The sequence below is a fragment of the Nesoenas mayeri genome (assembly GCF_963082525.1).
Source record: "Nesoenas mayeri genome assembly, chromosome: 6".
NCBI classification, from domain to species: Eukaryota; Metazoa; Chordata; class Aves; order Columbiformes; family Columbidae; genus Nesoenas; species Nesoenas mayeri.
Window position 1 is genome coordinate 19437515 of NC_137545.1, and position 15631 is coordinate 19453145.

The 15631-nt window shown below is 37.6% G+C and overlaps 1 protein-coding gene across 3 annotated transcripts in view; it reads left to right on the forward strand.

Moving 5' to 3' along the window:
• ZNF385B (zinc finger protein 385B) overlaps nucleotides 1-15631 on the forward strand; it is a gene marked incomplete at both ends in the record, with an annotated part of 153371 nt that overhangs the window by 20884 nt on the left and 116856 nt on the right. For 2 of the 3 annotated variants that reach the window (XM_080346760.1, XM_080346758.1), the window contains one exon: nucleotides 8327-8629. In XM_080346760.1, the coding sequence (XP_080202886.1) occupies nucleotides 8327-8629 (303 nt within the window). Of the gene's footprint in view, nucleotides 1-8326; nucleotides 8630-15631 lie in introns of those variants that run through there. The other variant, XM_080346759.1, reaches the window with a different exon arrangement.

The following is a 15631-nucleotide window of genomic DNA, read 5'->3' on the forward strand; positions in this document are numbered from 1 at the left end:
GGGAAGTGAATGATTACATTCAAGGCAATGCCAGTTTTAACTTGGTTGGTTCCTGCAGGTGACTTCAAACTAGGTGATCCATTTGCCTGTTATTGTGGTCTGTCACTACCCATTGGATAATTCTCTTATAACTTGATCATAAATTTTAAGTAGATACTAAGACAAAATATATGTCCCTTTACCTTTGCCCTATATGGGGACAGTGCTTGCAATATTTGTTCTGTTCCAAAACAGAATCAGTAGTTTACATGGATGTTGACAGTCTCTGAGGGATGACTAATCTAGGGCTTTTTAGGAGCACTTTAGGGTTGACATACACTGCCACAGATCATGCTTGTAGTTTTGAAGGAGGGTTTTCTTTTAGAATTCTTAGTGCTGTCCAGCAAGCTGATATATCTCCATCTCAAGCTATTTCTGAATGTAGCTTGTTCTTTATTCCTGCCCAACTATTATTTTCACACAGTCCTCAAAGTTCTTGCTCTTGTGTCCAAGAGCTCTTTTGCAGCATTACCAGGCTTTATCCCAAATTAATAGTTTCCAGTACAACTTACATTCAGCTCCTAGCATTGTCAGACATGCTATATGAACAAGAAGGCTGGCTGCTCTGCCTGGCTTTCCCTTGTGGCTTCTGTCTATGCTCAGGTGAATTCTTGATATTTTTAAGAAAGGTAGGAAAAGGTTTTTCCTTCCTGAGACCAAGGTTTTATGTACTCAAAATGTGATTATGCTCATGCAGGATAAAGCAACGGCCAGGTACAAATATCCTGTGGGAATCTCCCATTTTGTCAGTGGGTTTTGATCTTTATTCATACAAGTTCATGCCTAAAACTTTCTTTTATCATTAAAATGGATGCTTCCCTAGAAGTACTTTATATCTTGTACCAGTTCTCCAATTAGTTACAATCCATTTGCTTTACAGTGAGTCTTAAGTTATCTTATATTTTAAGAGATGATTCTAAAACATAGAAATAATTTGTTCTTTAAAAAAACTCTTTTTTTTTTTTGTGGTCCTTTTTTTTTGTTAAAGGCAGGTGCAAACTATATTCTCAACATCATTTTCCTTCTGTAAGTTTATTTTCAGCTTTTCTGAGTTGTAAAATCTGGTGGAGATGCATTTAATTAGTGTGTTATGTTATTCAATGTGGATGTTGTAATCCTCTGTGGAGGAACACCAGAGGAGTTCTTTGATTTAAAAGAATACTTGATAAAATTTTTGGAAAGATGCAAGTAAAAACCTCAATCTAGTAACTTTGTAGAAGTCTAGAAATTTAGGAAGTAGTCTTTACAAATTATCTTAGAGACAATATAGTTCAATTTATTTCATTAAATTAGTAATTGATAAGACAGTTCTCTAGTCTCAGGGACACAGCTTGTGAAAATCGACAAAATTTGGAATACACTTAAGAAAGCTCCCTTTGTTCATTTCTACTTGGAAAAAAAGAGTTTTAAAAATTTTGACCTACTTTTTGAAGAGTTGCTATTAAAATGATTTGTACTTTTCATGTTAAACCTTTTGAAAGCATCCCACCTTTTAAAAAAATTATTATTATTATTTTTGGCTGGCTGTTTGACATTTTGGTACGTGAGATATTTTAATCTTGGCTTTGTCCAACAAAAGTCATTTAAGTCTGTCTGTATTTTTTTTTCTTCCATCCTGGATGTTGCTTTAGAATTTCAGAATATTTGGGAAAGTTCTTTGCTAGAAAGCTAAAATTTCTGCATGAAATAAGATGTAGATATGACCTGATGCTGACTATCAGTGGTGTTTGGTATGTCATGGACTTTTTTTTATCTTTATGAGAATGCCATGCACTGGATGCTTTGGGCATCTAGATGTTCTTTTACAATTAGATAAGAAAACTTAGAGTGCAAGTTACCTGAATACAAGTACTGGCTTAATGACAGATTCCTGAGTGGAAGGCACCAACTTGTCAAATGGTTACTTAAGCCAAATTGTGTTGTGATAATGCTGGAAATGCCGGAAAACTACCTGTTTCTCTTGAAGCATGATCCAAGACAGCTGTCTGGACTCCAAATTTGATTAACTTTCTTGGCATCAGTCAGATATTTTATGTCAGGTGAGGATGTATGTCTTTGGCAAATAAGTTGATGTGTAAATCTATTGTTGTTAATGTTAAGCATGCCAGAAATCTGTAAGTACAGAGGCTAAAGAGGAAAGAATGAACCTTACAATTAGAGCTAGTGACAAACATGGGTACATGCAGCTGCAGTCTGTGATAATTGAAGTTAAGAGTGATTTTATTTACTCCAGTTTAGGTGATCTTACATTCTGGTATATTTGGTCTAATTTTAGCTTTCCTTAACACGGACAATTTCAAGGCTGGTAGAACAAAGCAAAATACTAGCTACTTGAATGTTTTCAGTTTTCTGAATTACCTTGTACTGAACAGCTAATGTTTGTGTTGTGAAACAACCATCTGTTTTTGTAGTTTAAAGAGAATCTCGCTCAAATGTTAAATATTCTAAAACATCTTAGTGAAGAGGCTGCCAGCCATTTGTCATACAACACCATTCAAAACTTTTCATGCACAAAAATAACAAGCTGACTTCTTATTCCTCTATGCATTGATAAACCAGCATTGAAATACAGGCTAAAAAATTACTCAACCTGATTTGGTTAGTGTGCCATGATTAACTGATTATTCTTTATCTGTCACAAGGAATAAAAATGCATTCACTTTTCTGAACCATGCAGTTCTTACTGTAACTTTGAATTAAAACATTTTGTGTGCTTTGTGAGCAGAGATGAAAGAAATAAGGAAGACTTGATCACATGTGTATGCATGGGTAATAGTTTGACAGGTGGGAGCATTGCAGAGTATGATGCCTCCTTGAGGAATTTCAGAACAAGATGAAGATTGAACATGGCAGTTCTCTGTTTTGATTTGTACTGAAAGAAAGACGAACACATCTTCTGAAAGGAAACTGGTCCCTTAAACATATGGGGGATTTTTCAAGGTTGGCTTCAAAATAGTCTCTAGTGCTTTTTTAACACTGTCGGATACTGTGCACCAGGCACTGTGCATATGCTGTTCACCACAGTATCCCAATAGAACTTGTTGCCCAGATGGTGCAAACCATATGCCTCTCACTAGTTTATCTATGTTTGGGAAATACTGTCTAAAAATATAAGAAAGGTCATAAGACTTCTCAAAAACAGCTCTAGTGAGTTTCTTTAAAGTAACGCTCTGGTGGGTTTCTTTGTTTATTTGGTTTTTGGTGTATATGTGTGTGTTTTATGGCAGAGATGGGGAACTTGCTCCAGTGCAACACCTCAGCTCTTAGGGTGTGTATGTAGAGTTCACTGGTCCAGCTGCATAGATAGGTTTTCCCATAGAGGTGATTAAGAGGTGTACCAGCACAAGGCTCACTCAGGCTTGGGTCTCTCCCTTTTTCTCTTCCCCTCCCCACCCCTCCCCCCGCCCCTTTTTGGAAATCAAACAATAGAGAAAACCAGTTAATTTTTATATTTGTTCCTGTGTCTTAGGTGTAATTCATTTGACTGTTTCCAAAGGCTAAATGAGAAAATTCTCTTTTTCCATATGTAAGTTGTCAAAATGTGTTTTCACTTTTGCTTACCTGGCACAGATCCACAGAGGAATGGCAGTCTAATTACATTTCCAGCATAGTGGTTCTTTGAAGTATCAACTAATTAGGAATGGGCATTGCAAAAGTTTAGACCAGCACTCAGGAGAAGAATGCTTCATGTAACCATCACTAATTCATTAGGATAACCAAAGCTCATTTCCTTTGAGTAAAGATTTGCACATTCTCACCTACAGCAGTGTACTATATATAATACTTCTTTGTAGCTCCTCTGAAAGCACAACTCTGTTTAAAAGTAAATTAGCTAAATTGAAAGGCTAATTGCCTTGAGCTTCAAGTACAAAGGATGTCCATGCTTAGATTTCTTTGCCAGCTGCAAGAGGCTGGGAAGATGTGGTTTCAGAAATCCTAACAGGGTATCTCATGACACCTAAGAATTTTAATGCGGTGTCATAAATCACTAATTTATTCTTGCTTCAGTATTGCTTGCAGAATCTATTCAGATAGATCACAGTTCTGTGTACTGGGGAGGAAGCGTGATGGAAAGGACAACATGTATATTCTGGTAACAGTTTATGTCAAATACTTGAAAAGCTCTAATACTTGCATTGCTTCCTCTCATGATTTTGATCAGAGTAAAAATGAGTATATCTGGTTTGAGGCAGAACTTACTTTTGCCAGAGAAAGAAGCAAACTTTCAAGTACCTATGAAAGATCAATAGGACAAACAATCTCTCTATGGACTTGGATTTTTCTGGATCCTTTCGGCTGGACTCTTTCCAAAATACTGGAATTTCTTCTTTGTTTCCTGCTTCTTTTTCTTGTTTTCACATTCTCACCTTTCAATTTTTCATTGAGTCCAGTCCTCTCTGTAGTTGAGTAAATACAGCTACGGTAATATAGCACTACCTTTGTAATGTGTGTGTCACTCCAGTATGATTCACAGAATCACAGAATGTGTACTTTTTGTATGGGACACTTTAATTTGTAGATGATATTATGTATCAGCCACTGCTGAGACATGGCCTACACTCTGCTTTATCCAGGTTATAGAAAAGTGGGAGCTCACAGAATTGATCTATTTTATTTTCCCCATATGATGATTTCCATCCTTTCTCCCTTTAAATGAACTCGTACTCTTGTTTTTAGTCTTAAACCTACTTCTAAATACTTCACAATCCCATCTATCACTATTACTCTAAACGGTTTGCTTGATTTTTGCAGAATATAATGGTCAAGTAACTTAATTCTCAATTCACTGCCTGTAGTCTCAAGTAGCTGCTTCTGTTACATGATGTTATTGTGCCATGTGTAAGCCTCAGGAATGAAGTGGCCTCATTTTATATCTGACTCTTGGTGAGTGAGAATAAGTAGCATCCAGAATTCTTCAAAATCTGTCTGCAATGAAAAGCTCTCTTTTGAAAGAGACATATGCCAGATGCTTGCTTGCATAAATTTGAGTGACTAGGAAATGTAGCGAATGGGAGGAATGCTCAAGTTTTTTGGTTTGTGGGTTTTTTGTTTTGTTTTGTTTTTTTAATTACAATTTAATGTGTATGTACAAGTTTCTTTCCTAAGTGTAAAGCATTCATAAAGTCTTCCAGAGAAAGGTTACATCTGACAAAATATATCTGCATTCATGAGAGATTCTTACACTGACTCAATGCAGAATTGTTCTGTATATTCTAGATCCAGGGCATTTCAGACTGTATTTTTAAAGGTGTGTTTTTCCAACCCTAACTGCAAAGAAGAAAGGAGGGAGACAGACCTTTTAAATACAAATGGTATCTTTCATGTAATATTTTGGTTTTTGAACAAATACGTACACTACAAAAAGTGATCCGTTATGGTAAAAGATGTACTACGGTGTGAGAGACAAGCCCACTGTAAAATCTCAGTGGATATTTGCCACCAGCATTTTCTTACTAAACAATTCAGAAGGGCCTGGGCAAGGCTTTTCAAACACTGATGATTTGCCATACCAAATGTTCAGTTCTCTGAAATCCCAGGAAGATAAGGGCTGGTACTTCTGCATGGGAGCAGGCAAACTTATGAGGGCTGGCATGGTTTGTTTTCAGGTCCTCTCCAGGGTCGGACTGGTCAGAGCATGCTGCTCCTAATGCCAAGGTTAAAGATGCTACATGTAGGTAATTTTTTAGAAGTGCTTTGCATCTGCTACTCCCAGCAGTTGTTGGGAGATCAGTGCTGCTTATCATCAGGTCACCTTTTAATTTAGATGCAGAGCTTTAGGCAATCAGGGTTATTTTAAAATTTCAGCTTATGGTTCTTAATGCTTAAATTAGTAGCAAGAGATTGCTTTAAGGACTCATTTGTCTGTTAATGCAACTAGGACAGTACTTTGTAGTAAAGATGAGTTTAAAACTATTTCTGTTTATAAAAACAAAAGTGAAATTTGAAGAGTGGTTTCTTTGTTTGTCTGAAGGTTAATTTTCTTTCTAGACTGGCAGCTGGGATGCTGCCTTAGGGTGTAGGTGCGGTGTTTGAGTCCTTGCTATGCTCAGTTGTTCTTTCTGGGTGTGTCCATATTAAAAACATTTTTGGTCATGTCAGGAGTGCACTTGTGAGACAAGTATTCTGTTTTTTCCCCATTAACCCTGCTCTGGTACGTATTTCAGCAGTCTCAGACTTTACCACCTGACAGATTTTGTACCTATGATTTAAAGTAAACCAAAACGTGCAGTCCAGGAGTGTGTGTATCTTGTGCTGCAGTTATAATGGGCTAATGCAGTACCACACTGGTGCTTTCCAAAATAAACTCCCTTGGAAAGGTTCTGGTGCTGTTACAGGTGCTCAGCAGCAGCTGTCTGCTCCATCAGTCTGACTCCTGGTCTGCACAGCTTCCTGATGCAGATATTCACCTGCCACTTTTCATTGTATCCAAACCAACTGAGTTTCATGAAGATCTTATGTTAATAGAGTATTGAAATAATTACTGAATACTATTTTGAGTTATTGTTTGCTTTCTGTAACCAAACTTATGAGATTTCTGACAAGCCAGAGGATTTTTAAACAGTTACCTATTTTATTATTAAATAATTACGCCTGCATGTTTATAGCATCTAAAACAATGTAATATAAAAATACTTTTGTTTCAAAACCTTTGACTTCAGGGAACAAAAAATACAACAGTGCTGTTGAAACAAAAATATACAGAAAACAAAGTGAATAAGGAAAGTTATTTATAGTTTAAAAATACATGGAAAAGTAACAAATACCAAAGCTCTAAGCAGATTAAATTTTCAGATGAAAATGCCATCTAAGCTCAGCTGAGTCAAGGATCTTGGTTGCTTGCCTTGAAATATGATACTTACACTTAAATGATTTAGTTGACAGTGTCTAGCCTGGGTTTTCAGGATCATTAGTATTTTGGTTTTAAAAGCAATTAGGTACCTGGACCCAACCATTTTTTTTAATAATTATTTTTTGTTTTCATATTTGATGTGATGTATATCTTAATGAATGTATGGTTATATTTTTTGTTTATTTGATGACAGAGCTGTCCGTTATATGAAACAAATATATGACTATGAACTCTGTTTATTTAGAATACTTGATTGGTGAATCATGCTTGAGGAGGAATGTGTACAAATTTTAAACATGGGCTAGAGTCAGGAATGTGGTGAAATACTCCATTCCACCATATAAATGACTCTTTAAATAACCTATTTCTGAAGTTGTTTCCATTTACATACCTGTGCCAAAGAACCAAACAGACTTTCTCCTGGTAATACACTTGTCTGGATAATGAGAGGGGTATTACACTATTTTGGGGAGGATTGTTCCAACTGCATTTGCATGTGTTTTGTGTGCATAGTAGTGTTCTCTCTTGGTCCTCCTGTCTGGCAGAGTGATAGGTTTCCACAAAGGTCTGGGCTGAAAAAAGGACCTTGCATTCGAAGTCTCTTTGCTTCTGAAAGCTGAATTATGGGTACTCTGTTACCTCAAAAGAGCTGCTCTTCCCCACAGCTCTCTGAGCCAGCCTTTGGTTGATCCAGAATATTTGGATGGTGGTGGAAGGAATAAAGTGTAAACAGCAAGTTGTTTAGCCAAGAAAACACATTTTTTTTTCTATTTGATTTACCCTGGTCCCTTCTCCTCCTTACACAGAGCCCTCCCTGCCGCCTTCTCTACTGGTTTAGCAGCATACCTTGAATAAAATACACCCCTCCCCCACGGTATATAAAACAGTTCTTGGTGCAGCTTGGTTCATTTATCATTATGAAGTTTTTATTCTGTAGAGACAAGTACATATTTCAGGCTATTGGACTGCTGTCCAGGGACTGTCATTTACTGTGTATTTGTGTAGATCCCATAAGACTAACTTCTACCTGGCGTTAAACAGTTGTGTTTGGGGCAGTGGGTCCTGCTATGGACATTGGAAAGTGAAAAGCTCGGGAACCAGTGTTTAGTGAGGGGGAGGAAAGGTATTTGAAAGTAGTCTTAACCTCTGCTAGAGATGCAATAATAAACCTACTTTAAAATAGAGAGCTTGCAGAACAAAATAATGAGTTGTTGTGAGTTGTTGTTGCGTGCAGACTGTGATGTATTGCCAACTTATTATTTCTGAGCTCTGCGGTGTGTCACAAATGAATGTATTTCTCTATTAAGCAATGCCTCTGCAATTTGGAACTGGTCTTTGGTTCACGTTGTATGTAATTTAAAAAATAAAATGCTGATATAGAAAAAACGATTATTATTAGTTGGCTTCTAGTAACAATTTTGTCTGTTTGCTTTGTAGATATGAAGCATCCATTAAGTCCTGACCACGTCTTTGAAGATGGGATTATGAATCAAGCAGCTGTTCTACGAGGCTTTGAAGAAAAAGGACTGAGGAATGACAGACAGGACTACCAATTAAGCAAAGAAAAAAGGAAGATACTGTTTTCCTTCTGCGAAGTGTGCAATATACAGCTGAACTCTGCAGCACAAGCTCAAGTTCATTACAATGGGAAGTCTCACCTGAAAAGAGTGAAGCAGCTAAATAATGGAAAACTCCCTACAAGTCCAGCTCCTGGCACTTTGTTTGCAAGTACCAGCACAGGTACATGATTCATATGAAATGTCGGGGTTTGGTCGTATCTCAGGAAGCTTTTAAGCTCTACCTTCTCCATCAAACGTAAAGTTTAAACTTAACTCTTGGTATTACTCTATATTTTCATAATATTTGCCATGTCCAGAATTACTAGTGTAATTCTCTTCTTGTGAAGCCCACTTGGATTAAGGCAATATTGTTTTAATGCATGATTCATAGCTGCGTTGGGCCTTGTGTAATTGAGATATGGTCTATTTAAAAGTAGCTGTTGTGGGTTCAAATAGTCATGTATTTTGTCATCTGCATTTATTCCCAAAACAAACTTCTGAAAGGATCCTGCGGGTACACGAGAAGCTTTTAAAAGAACTGTAGTGGTGGGAGGTGGAGGAGTAGAGCTGGAGTTTACTGGCCTGGCCCTTTCATTGTTTCTGCTTTCAGCAGTCTGGGTTTAATTAATCTCATTCAAGTAAGAAGTACTTTGAAATAATACTTTCTACTGACTGGGCAAAACAAAGCTCCCAAATGTTTGGTCAAAATGTATTTAACACGCATAATATAAAGGTGCAAAGCACATAATGTGCTTTTTTGTTCCATTTTTTTATTTCAATGTTAGCTCATAGCTATTCTGAGAAAAATGTAGTATTTCCTTCTCTATGCATAGAAGAAAGTGAACACACAGAACAGATGATACCATCTTGTATAGTTGTACAGGTAAGGATGTTGTGACTCTCCTTTTCTAAGGGGTCCTGGTTTGCCACATAGTCTCTTGCTTAGATGTTCATAGTTTAAAGATTCTGCTGCAGGACAATCCCTTTTTCTGTGATGTTTCAACAGCACTGAAGAAAATTTGTTAGAGCATTTTAAGGATGCTTTTCTTACTGATAGTTGAATGAAAAAGAAGAATCTGTTTCATTTTGTTAAAGAAAGCTCAGGGGCATTTGACATTCTGTAGTATCTTAGAGGGCCAAAGTACATCTTAAAACCTACTCTTTACATTTCAAGAAAGTATAGCAAGTTATTCTTTCTGGCTTTGCGATAAAGTGCTGCATGTTTAAGTAATTATTGTCTACAGAAGCAAACGTTGCTGCTTATTAACAGTTGTCATTGATGAAGTAACATCTCAAATCTTCATGAAAAAAGCTTTATTAATTTTATTATTATTTTTTTTAATTAGCCACATGAGGGGATTTGCTTTGGGTTTTTCTGTGTTTTTATAGAAACAATCAAATGTGCATTAAAGGGCATTAAGCTTTTTTCTCTGCTTTTGATTCTTGTCAATTGAATTTGCCTTTTCTTGAAGTCTATGGTATTGTCTGATTTAGAAACAGGTAGTGTAAGGGTAACACTTGGGTAAGGCCTGTGGTCCAAAAGGTTAAATTCCTGTTGAATAGCACCTTAATTACTTAATTGTGTACGTTATTAAAATAACTTAATATCTATGAGACATTCTAATTTAATTTAAATTCCTCTGTATGCTGATAGAAAACATTAGAAATATTTGCACTGTATGTTTTCTGTTGCTTTTGTCAGCTGGACTTCTGTACCTTATGCCTTTGCAGTCATTCCTGGGGATCACAACTGATGTTCTGGCCCCATTGCTCAAGGAATGCTCTGATGCTGAGGGTATTTTACGTTTGCTGGAACACTTTCTTTAGGGTTACTATGTAGCTTAGGAGTCAGAATTCACATTTCTTTTTGCCTTTTTTCACTGATCTCTGTATTAGACTGTATCCTAGGTATTTACTAGTTATGCTGGTCTATCTTGTGCATCCTGAAATAGGCATTCTGTTTTCATAGCTGAAGGATGTTGGTTTCATCGTGTCTAAAGGAAAGAAATGCCTGCATAGGCAGTTTATTATTATTATTGCATAGATGATTTAATACACTGCTTAAGAGCCAGTAGGAGAACAAGACTTACTGAAATGTAGTTCTCAAAGCACACTTTCCAAAAATAAGAAATTAATATTCTTATAAATTGACATTATCCAGGCTGTTTTGATCCATGTCCTCTGGAGTTTATTGCCCCTTGTAATGGGAGTCTGCCTTTCCCATTTCTTAACCTAACCTTGTAAACAGAATTCATTGTGCAGATGGTAAGAGAACAATTATATTCCTCTCATCTCACCAGTGAACAGACTTTATTCCACATGTGAAGGAAGCAAGTACCCCCTTTCTACTTTGTTGTTTTAACTACATTCCCTTCTAATGAACCAGGTAGTGCACAGCTCAGCACATCTCAGGAAGCTTTCTGCAAAGGTTCCTGCTAATCTGTGGTTGGAGTTTTCCTCTGTGAATGTGAAATTAACCATATTTCTGTTGGAAAATAAGGTGACTGTAAAATATACATGACTGTAAATATTCATTGACAGTACAGAAACCAGGATTACAGACTTGCCAGAACTGTCTTGATCCTGTATGACAGAACTGATCTGTGCACCACTGCTGCCTCCAGTCCCCTTGGCTCTTGGTGGACTTTCTTCCAAATGGGAATGAACACAAAGGAGTCACAAGACATTTTCACGTTCATCCTCCTCTCTGTGACAGGTGACCCCAGGCTGATGTAAAGCAACCTTTTAGTTATTGACTTCCACTGTGCTTTACAGCTACAACCTCGATTTGTTGCTCGTAACTTTCAGTAATGAGTAATGGTCCTTGTCCTACCACTATTGAAAAGTTTACTAAGATTTGATAACTCTGGAATTCCAGGCCTTGGCAGTCATGCTCTACAATGTATAGATGAGGGGGTTTTACATATTTTAAGTCTAAATTTCTTTTTAGAGGTAACTTTAAAGTTATTTCCTTATATTTAGAGTAAGGGTATGATTATTATAGAATTTCAAAAGGTGTTTAGCAACATATTTTTTCTAAAAACCTACTCTTATTTTGCCTCCTCCACCCCATAACTGAAATATAAAAGCTGTTTTGCTGTTTTACCTGTACCTGCAATTTCAGTCACTTCACAGCAAGTAAAATTGCATATAAAATAAAGTTTACAGCTTTTCTTTCCATTGACCAAATCAAGAAATTAATTGACAAAATTAGAAGGCTTTGGTGATTTGATCCACTCACTGAACTTTTCACTTTCTTTAGATTGGTTTTAAAAATTATGGATGTGAAGAAAACAGTATTCTGCTGGAAAATTATATTGCACACAATGTTAGAGCCTTTGCTATTACTTGTGTTAGTGATTGTTCATTACCATTTGTACCCATCCTATCTTACTACATCTCAGGCTGAAGTTTGTCAGTGGTATCATTCCCAAGGGCCATCCCTACTGTTGTGCCTGGCATATCTGATGTACGGCCAGGCTTCTGCCAGAAGGGAATAAATAAAGTTTCAGGAAAATAAGGACGTATGTATTTGCTTCTGAAGCATGAATTGGAAATTACTTCAGTTATTTCCTACAAGCAGGAAAAGAAAAGGTAGTTTCTTGCAGCCTTGGGGAAATGTATTTTGGAGCAGGCCTGTTAAAAGCTTTTCAACAGCATGTCTTGCTGGAGCCAGCAGCAGCAATAGCCATGTGTCAGGTCACAGCTTCTCGGGTACCTGAAATCCCACTTGTCACCCCAAAACGAGGGCTGAGAGGTCTACTCTTCAAAGGAAGAGGAACCAGGTCTGGGAGTATGATGCGAACCTGGCTAATTTAGTATTGCTTGGCTCCCTATCAGCTAACAGCTGCTGAGTTACTTGCTCAGGAGCTGCGGGCAGGGTTTGAGGGCAGGAGTCGCTGCCTGCGGCACCGCCAGCGGCCACCAGATGGTGCTGCAGTCCGGGCCGTGGGTTTGCTGGCTTGCTCTGCCTCTCATTTTCTTGAGCCCGTTTTATTAAGCAAGGTATCTATGGGGATAACAGCGAATTCTTTGTTTATATATGCTGTGGCTAGTTTTGTGGATTACTTCGTTATATGTTTCCAGTTCTCATTTGGAGGTGACACTGATTTTGTTCCACAAATTCACATTTTCATTCCCTGGGGTGGTCTCTTGTGGTGAATCTCCTGATTCTCTCTCTCTTGTCCCATACTAACATGTGAACAGCTGCTGAAGTTATAAGGGTAAGTGTACTAGAAATACCTATTGAAGTCCAGATTTTACAGATCCCTGGAAGTATATAGGGTAGTTTCAGAAAGTGCCCAAATTCTGGAAGCAGGCAAAGCAGAATCACTTTTTCCCGGGTCCTAGGCTGTTTTAAACAGCAAATGTGGCTTAGGGTCCAGATGCCACTCATTAATGCCCATTTGAAGATCTTTCTGTAGGTTTGGCTGGAAGTGAGATTGGGACGTCAGTCCTCTGGCAGTGTATTCTGGTGGCAGCTCTGCCTTGTTGCTCTTGAAATCTCTGACCTTGGAGAGCAGTTTTGGAAATGCTGTGAAGCCCTGTGCTGTGACTCCTCGTAGGAAACAGTCCTAAAAGTTAATGTGTTCCCCTGTGATACTGAGGAAATAATCATAGGATGATTTCCTGAAAGATTATCAATGCATAGTTGTGTGATCCATCTTGCAGCAAAGACAGCCAGGGATTTGTTAAACTAGCAAAATAAATACCTAAATGACTAGACCTCTGTTGTGTTCACTGCTTACATCAGGACACAAAAAGGTGCTGGTAATGCTAGTGCAAGGGAGAAGGTGAAACAGTAGTCCTGGACACTGGAGGAGAGCAAGAGGGGTATGCAGAAGGCAGATTTTCTTCACTTTTGTCGACAGAGGTTAGAACTGCTTTGCCTCTGCATGCAGTGCCATATTAAGTTGGAAGTCTAGACTTCTTTCTAGTCTAGGCTGACTTGCAAGTTAATGGAGGCACGGAGGCTTACAATTAAAGTGCTCAGAAATATCCTTTAAAGGATCAGTGGACTATATTAGTTTGCCAAAATAAATGTCTAGAGTTAGGAAGTGTGAATAGTGTCTTCAGCTATGTCAAATTCAAAGGACCTTCTTAAACATCTAATTTAGATTAATAGTTAATTTTCTAAGCATTTGACTTTTCCTTTCTCTCTAAAAGTAAAACTGACTCTCGGTAGGCATTGAGAAATAATCCTGAAAATCTAGCCTTAAATCCACGTGCCCACCTTTGGCCTGGTACATATGAGAAAGCCTTTTTGCCTTTTTTCTGTTAAACTGTAAGGAAATTGCCTTGCCAGGTGACTAGGCCAATGCAGGATTAAATGATGGTCTGTTACAACAGAATGCAACTGCAGTGCATTACTCAGATTTTTGTGGAGTTTTTCCTTGGCTTTTAATTGTCAGAAGAATCTGATCCTAGGTGGAGGTCTTTGTCTGTAGGTTTGAATCCTTAGCTGGTCCAAGACCATCTTTCAGACAGGTAGCTTAGTTGCCACCTAAGACGGCTTTGTGACAACTTAATGGAGAAAAGAATTTTCGCATATTTTAAGCCTCTTGATCAAGTCCTCATATTCCTTATCAATGTTTGTTTTTCATTTTTCTAAAGAAAAGAGCAAGGCTAATCTGACTTTTATGGGAGAAGATCTTTATGAATTCTTGTACCATGTACTTGGAGGAATGCTAAGCAGCAACCGAAAGTATCTTGAAAACATTTGTGGACTTAGTCCTCCTAAATGCATGCATGCAGAGCTATAGAATTGATGTGTAAGACTACAGAGAAAAGGAGGACAGTAGAAAGCACCGTGTGCTTACTTTTTCCTGTGTTACGCCAAAATGTTCTGTAGACTTGTAGAAGGTCAGCATTTGTGCTGCCTTCCACATCTGCTGCCTCAGCCCAACCTTTTGAAAGCAGTTTAAAAAAGCTGCTGCTGCGGGGCACAAAGTGGAGCGATGCCTCTGGGCTCCCTCCCTTTGCCCCCTGTGTGAAGGGGAGGTTGCTCCCTGGTTTGCTATCCTAATTTGCTACTCTAGTTGGAAAAAGTCAGACTCTTTTGCTAAAAAGCAAAAGTTTTACCCTTTTCCAATATAATAATAATAACAACAAAAACAATAATAAAAATAGTTATGTTCCTGTAATGCAACTTAGATTGGTGACCTGTTGAGAAACTGCTAGTATTTCACTTCTCATTACAGGGTACATTGACTTTCTTTTCTTACTTAGTGGTCTTTTGAACAAGATTGCATTTGGTAGATGGTTCCACATTCTTCCCATCACTTGAGTATCTTCCACAACTTAAGAAATATGTTATGTTACATAAGCCAACATTTTTCTTACAATATGAAATGTATTTATGACAAGTGATTGCTCTTTTTCTTTCACAGCAGTCATGATTAGCTGCTCCCAAATTAAGGGTATTACATTGTTTTGGTGCACTTGATAGTCCTCACAAAATGTTGATGATGAGAGTTAATATCAAGGGACAGAGGTGACATTGAAGATGTTTTCTTGTTTACTAGTAGCTACAATCTGTATAATACTTTGTTCTGAGTTTGAGTAACTGCACTGTGAAAGTATTGGTAACATTCATAAAAATAATTATTAGATGATATATGTTCTTACTGGTAGTACAGAAGAAAAAAATGAGAAATTATTATTTCATTGAGGTTGATTGTTTTTAAGTAATTGCCTAGTTGCATTAGAACAAAACATTCAAAAATTGCCTAGTAGAACAAAGAAAACTCAACCCTTTTTGAAGTTGGTTACCAGACCAATTATTCATCTGTAGCCTTCACTTCATTGTCTTGGAGGCTGGGAGGACATGAATCATACTTGTAAGTTAACAAATGGAGCATCTGGCTAGTATAGAAAAAAGTAGCTTAAGGAGGGTGGTGCTTTTGGTGGAGTGGGGAAGTGTTTCAAAATAAAATTGGCTACCACAGCTGGCAGTCCTTGCCACTAGTTTGCATAAATATATGCTTGTATCAAAATTCTTTGTTCCCCCTTGGAATTTTAATCTGTCTTCAGGGGCAGTTACACTGTGGTAAATAATCAGCTTTTGTGACATCAGAGAATCAGATGTTCTAGAGTCTAGGACCAAAATTACAGCTGTTCACCAGCCATGATTTCAAGATGATAATGGCTGCAGGACTGGTGATGACCTGACTTCTGCTCAGGT